The sequence below is a fragment of the Myotis daubentonii genome, chromosome 3, assembly GCF_963259705.1.
Source record: "Myotis daubentonii chromosome 3, mMyoDau2.1, whole genome shotgun sequence".
Lineage (NCBI taxonomy): Eukaryota > Metazoa > Chordata > Mammalia > Chiroptera > Vespertilionidae > Myotis > Myotis daubentonii.
This window is the reverse complement of record NC_081842.1, coordinates 797011-805235: the sequence shown is the minus strand read 5'-3', so window position 1 is coordinate 805235 and position 8225 is coordinate 797011. Positions and strand designations below refer to the sequence as shown.

Sequence of the window (8225 nt, the reverse complement as noted above, 5' to 3'; positions counted from 1 at the left end):
GCCCGGCCGGTGTGGCATCGACCAATGAACCAGTTCGATTCCCCGTCAGGGCACAGGCCCGGGTTGCAGGCTCTATCCCCAGAAGGGGGTGTGCAGGAGGCAGCTGATCCAGGATTCTCTCTCATCATGGATGCCTCTCCCTCTCCCGTCCTCTCTGAAATCAATACAAATGCATTTTACAAAGAACTCCTAGATCGAACCCACAGATGCTGACAGTGTCTGTGTGCTTCTGGGCTGGTTATAAGTAGGAACATCTCCCGGCTGCCGGGCGCCAGGAGACGGCCCCGCCTTCATCACTGACCATCCCGTCGTCCTCCCCCGCCCCTGCTCAGAGCTCAGCCCGAGAGGTTTGAACCGCTGGCTGTTGGAGGAGTTCCCAGTGGATGGGCTTGGCCACGAGTCTGGTTCTTAGGGGTCCCTAAGATCTGGCCACAGAGAGAAGCAGCCGCTAAAACACACAGCGTTTCCCCCTTTGATAGAAGGGGTGCCCCGCCTCCTTCCCTCGGGGACACGTGCGCTGTGTTGACAGGAGCCTCTCATTTGTGGCACGACAGTGGCATCCAAAGCCCCTGCGGTGTTACGGAGTCGGCACGTGGAAGCACCGCGTGTCTCGCTGGCTGGGGCTCTGCTTTGTCGAAGCCAAACACCCCGCTAGAGTGAAGGCTCGTTGGTCCCTGGGTTAGAGGCTCATCGCACCCGCCTGTTTCATGGAAGATGCGCAGTGACTGCTCACTGACGTGCTCCCTGCTTCCCGGGCCCTGAGTACTGCGTCGGCCCAGGCCAGCGGTCGGCAAACTCCTTAGCCCACAGAGCCAAATGTCAACAGGACAACGACTGAAATGTCTTTGAGAGCCACATTTTTAAAACTTAAACTATATAGGTAGGTACATGGTTATTCACTTCATTAGGGTACTCCTAAGCTGGCCTTCGCTAAACACGTCCTCAATCTGATGGAGGTACGTTCGCTGAGGTCGACCCCTTCCAACTCTCCCATCCACACGCGTCTTGCATACTTGTTTCTCTGTCTCCTTTCGTTCATCCTCTCTTTATGTCCAAACCATCTCCACACACCTTTCTCCGTCCTCGACACTCAGTCTTCTTTCACTCCACAACGTTCCCTGAAATTAACTTCATAAACTTTAAAGTTTTAAGTCAACTTTGCACCGTATGTGTGTGCCTCGCATGTGGTACTTTGTGGAAGAGCCACACTCAAGGGGCCAAAGAGCCGCATGTGGCTCGCGAGCCGCGGTTTGCCGACCACTGGCCCAGGGAGCCCATGCACCTGTGAGTGGGGTGTGGCTGGGCTCTGGCCGCCCGGTCACACCGTGGGGCCTGTGATCACCTGGACGGAGACTCCGCCGGGGAGCCGGCTGCTGCCCAAGGGGCTCCCTCCCCAGACACGCCCACAGCACAGCCCTCAGCACCGTCCTCAGGTTTGGGGACAGAGAGAGAAAGAGTCCTTCCCTCAAAGGTGCCCGGCCAGCGAGGCTCAGTGGCTGAGCGTCAACCTCTGAACCAGGAGGTCCCGGTTCGATTCCCGGCCAGGGCACAGGCCCGGGTTGGGGGCTCAATGCCCAGTGGGGGCGCGCAGGAGGCAGCCGGTCTATGGTTCTCCCTCATCATGGATGTTTCTATCTCGCTCCCTCTCCCTTCCTCTCTGACATCAATTAACAAACGCCTTGGCGACACAGGTCCTCATGTTTAAACCCAATTACTTTTATGTGGAGTTCATGGTCAGCAAGGACTTTGATGACATGACGCTTCCCGTGGGCTGAGCGTGCCGTCCTGTCTCATTTGGCAGCAACGGGAGACATCACTTTCAAGGTCATCAGAAGGACACGCCCTCAGGCCTTCCAAAGGGCAACCCCAGGGGGAGGGAGACTCGCGGCTGCGTCTGTCCCGCACGGAGGAAGCCAAGGCCGGCCCTTCTCGTCCTCCCTCCTTCCAGAGCGCGGGCAGGCGGCGCTGTGCTTTAATGCACACACATGCTCAGCGTGTGGCTCTCCCCTGTCACTCCCGGCAGACCTGTGGCCATGAGCTCCCCCATCGCCCCCTCCCCCCCCCCCCCCCCGCCACCGGGCTCAGAGCTGCAGCAGGAGCGTGCCTGCCTGGACGTGCTTTCCGTGTCGCTCGTGAAACACGCGGGAGGCCTCCCCGACGGGAGGCCGCGAGCCCGAGGTGCGCACAGGGCAGCGGTGGTTTCCTGTTATCTCTCCAGGAAACCACGTGGGTCCGCATCAAAGCGCCAACGTCAGTAGTTAGGGGCTCGCTCTGGTCATCACCCAAGAAGCCTCCCCAACGTGGCTGAGCCCCCAAAGCGCCGAGAAGGCGAGTGATTGGAACCGAGTCTCAAGGAGCCCCAGACGGGTCCGCGGGTCTGGCCTGCGACACGCCTGGGCGAGGCCTGCAATCCCCGTTGGCGGCAGGCGATCTTGACTTTAGATCAGCATTTTTATTGATGTCAGAGAGGAAGGGGGAGGGAGAGAAACAGAGAAACATCAGTGATGAGAGGGAACCCTGGATGGGCTGCCTCCTGCACGCCCCCCACTGGGGATCGAGCCTGCAGCTTGGGCCTGTGCTCTTGACCAGAGTCAAACCATGACCTCCTGGTTCAGAGGTCAACGCTAACCACTGAGCAACGCCGGCCAGGAGAAGGCAGCATATTTTAATTTTTATTCACCGCTGCTGCTCAGATGCCGAGCTGGTGTTTTGCCTGGGGGCAAAGCCAGCATCTTAGATTGGGAAACGCGTTTAAACCGAGCCTCGTAAATGAACGCTGGCGTCGGTTCAAACCTTCTCGCCGTTGCCTGGTGAGGGCTGCCTCCCGCTCAGCTGTTCTCCCCCAGCCTACCCGCCCGTGACCAGGCCGAGCAGCGCGGCGACGCAGGAATGCAGTGTCCTCCCCCGAGCCTTCCAGGGCAGGGCCTGCTGTGGGTCTGTTGCCGTTTAGGGGTGACGCGGACTGGGGTTCCCTGGCGTGGCTGAGCTGTGGCCACAGGAGTGCTGGGGTCCTAGGTGCTGAGTCACCGGTGCCCTCAGCTGTGGGGGAGGAGGGGCCGCCCGCCCGCAGACACACCTCTGCTGCCACCGGCCCATTAGCGGTGAGGACGCCGCGCAGCTTTGCGTTGTTCCAAGCGTCTCCCCGTGACCTTGGGCTCACCCCGCGGTCGCCAGGTGCTCCCCGAAATTTACGTCTCGGCCGCTGTAGCTGGAGGAAAGTGACCCCCGAGACCTGAGGCAGGTTTGGGGGGTTAGTGGCTCACACAGCCGCTCCCCCCCCCACCCCGTGCCTTCTGGGCGGGTCCCTCAGACTCCGCCTTGCGTTTCCACGCGGGTCCCTCCGTAAGGCGCTGCCGGGTCCCCTCCGTAAGGCGCTGCCGGGGTCCCGGGATAATGACCAGGGCCCCCCGGACCCCAATTAGCATTCATGGGCCGTGCTGCTCCGTGACTTCACGTTCAGGACTAAATGTCTGTCTAGAGAGGAACGGCTTCTGTCCCCTATCCTGGGGCGTGGTCCTCTGGGGAGTAAATAATCACCTTGACGGCCAGATGGCTTTATTAGCCGACTGTATACGTACTAGAGGCCCGGTGCACGAAATTTGTGCAGGGGGTTCCCTCAGCCCAGCCTGCACCCTCTCCAATCCGGGACCCCTCGGGGGATGTCCGACGGCGGATCCCGGGGATCGGGCCTAGACCAGCAGTCAGACATCCCGCTCACAATCCTGGACCGCTGGCTCCTAATCGCTCACTTACCTACCTGCCTGGTCGCCCCTCACTGCCCCCCCCCCCGCCCCGCCTGTCTGATGGCCCCTCACTGCCCCCCTGCCAGCCTGGTCACCCCAACTGCCTCCCCTGCTGGCCTGGTCACCCCAACTGCTCCCCCCCGCCCCCCTGCCAGCCTGGTCACCCCAACTGCCTCCCCTGCCAGCCTGGTCACCCCAACTGCCTCCCCTGCTGGCCTGGTCACCCCAACTGCTCCCCCCGCCCCCCCGCCAGCCTGGTCATCTCACCAGCCTGCTTGTTCAGTCGTTTGGTTGTCCCTCACTAACCCCCCTGCCAGCCTGGTCGTAGGCAGTCATCTTGTGAGGGTGTGAGGGTTAATTTGCATATTACCTCTTTATTATATAGAATATACATATATATTTTTTTAGGGTAAAATTTCACATGTGTTTTTATGTTATTATTTTCAATATTTACTTCAAAATGTGTATCAGACCAACAAATCATAGTCGTTTGATAATTCATGTCTAGGATCAGTTTGCAAATTGCATTTAAAACATTTTTAATTTCTTTACAATGATGAGCTTGCTCGTCTGGGCAGTGGGTGGAAGGGTGATGCCGGAGGTCATCAGGGAGGTCGGTAACGAGGTAAACGTTTAACCAGTTTCCCGAACAGGGTGACTGTAAGCAGAGAAATCAAAAATAAAATAAAAGGCGTCTTTCTGATGAGCCCGGGGCCTTGGCCCCGTCCGCTGCCCCCAGAGAATTCTTAATTCTTGTTTATTAAATGTTTCGGGGTGACGCCAGCCCACAGGACCTGACAGGGGTCAGGTGTGGGTTTCTGTGTTACGAGGTCTGGATGCGGCCCCGTGTGCCCCCCACCCAGTCAGATCTCCCGTCCCCGTCCGTGAGAACCCTCACCCGGCAGGGAATGCTTCACCCAGTGACCCCGGGACCCGGGTCTGAGACGGACGCCCTGTGGGTGTCTGACTTCACGGACAGTTTATTCAGCATCTGCTCGTGGAATTCCTCTGCGTGTCGCTGTGGACTTTCTGGAGCAGGAGGCTGGGAACAGGTACGACCTCGGGGGTCAGCGCTGCCCACAGGGCGCCTTGATGCCACGCGTGTCTGTGCCTCATCTCTGCCCAGGACCCCGCGGGCCCTGCCAGGCCTGCTCCAGGGAAGGGGCCTGGGAGGCACGCACCAGGAGGGTCCCCGCAGCTGGAAGGACATCTGAGCAGGAGCAAAGCAGTTAACGAGCTTCCTGGACGCAAATTGGTGTCAGCGTGAACACGAGCGGCTGGTGCCCGCCCCGCCCGCCCGCCGGGGGATATAAGGGCGGCGGCCGGCAGCCGGCACACAGCACAGCCTCCTCTCCCAGCTCCACCGACAGACAGCCAGACGGCCAGCCAGACGGACAGCATGAACTGCGGCAACTTCGGCAACTTCTCGGGCGCCGTCTTCCCCGGCTGCTACTGGGGCAGCTACGGGTACCCCCTGGGCTACAGCGTGGGCTGCGGCTACGGCAGCACCTACTCGCCCGTGGGCTACGGCTGCGGCTACGGCTACGGCGGCTGCCTCAGCTACCGGCGGTACTGGCCCTACGGCCTGTACTGAGGGCCCGGCCCCGCCACCGGCTCCAGCCCCGCCACCAGCTCCCGCCCCCTCGCTCGCCCGCCGACCAGGACCCCGGGACGGAGATGAACGCCAGGGGCTGCCGGCAGCTCCCCGCCTGGGGGGGCCTGTCCGGACCTTTCCAGAAGCCTGACCCCCTCACCTGTCTTCCCTCTGGGTGTCCCCCCAGCCCCACCCCGCCTGCCGTCTCAGGGCGCGGGTGGGCCCGTCACAGCCTCAATAAACCTGTCTGACTCCGCAGAGCACCCTCCCCGAGTGGATTTCGTTTCTGGGGGTGCACGCCTTCTGTCGGTGGGGTGGGGAGGCGGGCGATGCCGTGGTAGAAGCAGCCAGAGCCCTGGCTGGTGTGGCCCAGTGGATAGAGCGTCGGTCTGTGGGCTGAAGGGTCTGGGTTTGATTCTGGGTCAAGGGCACAGGCCTGGGTTGTGGGCTCGATCCCCAGTGTGGGGTGTGCAGGAGGCAGCCGATCAAATGATTCTCTCTCATCATTGATGTTTCTCCCTCTCCCCCTCTCCCTTCTTCTCTGAAATCAGTAAAAATATATTTTAAAAAATTAAAAACAACACATTTAAAAAAAAAGCAGCGAGAAAGGAAAGACTCCCCGATCCTGAGTGACAAGCAGGAGGAGGGGCTTGTGTTTCCCTGCCCTGAAGGCGGTGGATCCTGCCAACGGGGCGCCAGGGCACAGCGCCCACCGCCAGGCGGCCCTCCTCCCTCGCACCCCCTCCTCCCAGGAGCACCCGATGGGGGGCATAGGCTCCCCTTCCCCATTGACCTCTTCCAGCGCCCGCCCCCCCAGGCCCTCACCTCCCCACTGCCTGTGTCCACGGGTTGTGCATATATGCACACACGTTCATCGGCTGATCCCCCCCCCCCCCGCCTTTTCAGTCATTTCCACGTGCGTGCAGGCGGGCGGAGGACAGGTGATGACCTCAGACTACCGACCTCAGCGTCCCCCCCAGGGGCCCTGCCCGGGAAGAGGACCGTGTCTTCCGCGTAAGCGTTCGGGCCTCAGCCACAGACCAGCCCAGGCAGGTGGGGGGGCCTGCGGGTCACGGGGGGCGGGCAACCCCGTGTCACACCACCTACGCCGTCCGCCTCAGGCTGCGCACCAGGCGGGTGCCCTTCCTCTCTGCGGGCCCCCCAGGGGGTGAGCTGCACCCCTTACCGGTCGGGAGCACCTCCTCACGGGCCCGAGGAGGACGGCAGCCCCCGTGACAGGTTCTGCAGCTGCTCAGCCTTTCTGTGCGTGATTTCAGAGACGGGAGCAACACGTCTTCATGAGCCAAGTAAGGAGGTCGCCGTCCGCCTGTGGAAAACATTGTGTGCACAGCGACGGGGGGGTGGGGGGGCGGGGGGTTATGCGCAGCGATGGGGGATCGGCTCAGCCGCGCCTCTATGGCGTCTGCCCGGGGCTACACTGTGTGCCATCTCCTCGCAGCTGAAAGTGCGAAGGGGACTTGGGGAGTCCTGGTGGAAGGTGCTTTCTCCCTCCTCCCACCCAGTGGGGGTCTTACTGTTAGAGCGTCTGCTCACGGATCTGCTCAGACCCTTCCCCAGGAGGCGGTTGGCACAGCCGAGTCTCCGGCTTGACCCTCCGGCGGGCTCCCTGCTGTGAGAACGCGGCCCCGTCAGCGTGCGGCCGGAGCAGGGCAGGACGGACGGGGGCCGGGCCTGGCAGGTGTGTGGTTAGGCGTCCGAGCCACAACCACGCCCGACCGTTTGTGCTTGAACAGCCCCCAGAGGGCATCTAGCCCGCCCTCCCTGCCCGCAGCCGTGGCGGCAGGAGGTCAGCCGGCGGCAGCTGAACGCGCCCACGCTCATGCCCCCTCCCCCCGGGAACTCTGGCGGGCACGTGTGAACACGGCCCAGAGATCCGCATGTCTTTCCACCTCCGCTGCGGCCTGATTGCCAAATAAGGATCGCACGCACTTAGGACACCAGGATGACGTGAGGCGTGTGGACACCGTGAGTGACTCCCACGGCCACGCTCACGGGCACGCCCGCCACCTCACCGAGGACCCTTTCCAGGCCCATGAAGAGGCGCTCGCCACCCGAGTCCCCGGGAATGCCAACCGCAGCCTCAGTGAGGCGCCACCCACCTGACCGACAGACGTCAGTGCCGGCCAGGGCCCTCCTCCGCGGTTGGTGGGAACGTGAATGGGCTCAGACGCGGACAGAAGCCGGGACGGAGGTTTCTCGAAACGTGAAGGAAAGGTCTGTCCGATGACCCGGCTGCCCCTCCTCCAAGGACTTGCCCAAAGGACTGAGGTCACACGCGAGGGTGTCTGCGCCCCAGGCTCAGCGTGACTTGCAGAAGCGTGTCCACAGGCAGGTGAGCGGGTGAGAAAGACGTGTAGACCCACATGGACTATCATGCAGTCATAAAAACTCACAACAAAAGATTCAGAAAGTATTCTATTTTATAACAATTTCCCTTATGATTATTTTAAAAAGAGGGACATCTTGTCACTTGCATGGAGACACCAGGAATCTAAGTTCCAGAAGACGCCCAGGGTTCCACACATGGACACTGCGTTTCCCAGGACGCTGAGTCCCGGAAGGAAAATTGCCGGCATCTCAGCAAGGCCGGCAGAGGAGGGGACGTCTCCCCGCAGAGATGTCCGAGGGGCGACCCTGTGCTGGGCCTCCCTCCCCGACACCAGCTGGAGGGTTCGCCGGGCTCTGCTCGGAGGAAGCAGCGTGTTATCCATGAACCCACGTTCTCCCACGCCACGTGGTGCCATTCGGCGACCTTTAACCGCACGCGCCTGGGGAATGCTGAGGAGGAGGTTTTCTCTGGGGTCTGGGATTTGTGTGCCAACAAACCAACCAACCTGGCCCTGGCTGGTGGCTCAGTGCTTAGAGCC

The 8225-nt window shown here is 61.5% G+C and overlaps 1 protein-coding gene across 1 annotated transcript; it reads left to right on the top strand.

Annotated features, from left to right (window-relative positions):
• The first annotated feature begins 5102 nt into the window (after positions 1 to 5102).
• Positions 5103 to 5337, top strand: LOC132229177 (keratin-associated protein 8-1). Its single transcript, XM_059685935.1, has one exon. It carries the CDS (start codon positions 5143 to 5145, stop codon positions 5335 to 5337), a length of 195 nt encoding a protein of 64 aa, XP_059541918.1. The 5' UTR covers positions 5103 to 5142.
• Positions 5338 to 8225: the final 2888 nt, after the last annotated feature.

Coding starts and splice junctions, on each gene's coding strand:
- LOC132229177 (XM_059685935.1), top strand. CDS start 5,143: ATGAACTGCGGCAACTTCGGCAACTTCTCGGGCGCCGTCTTCCCCGGC.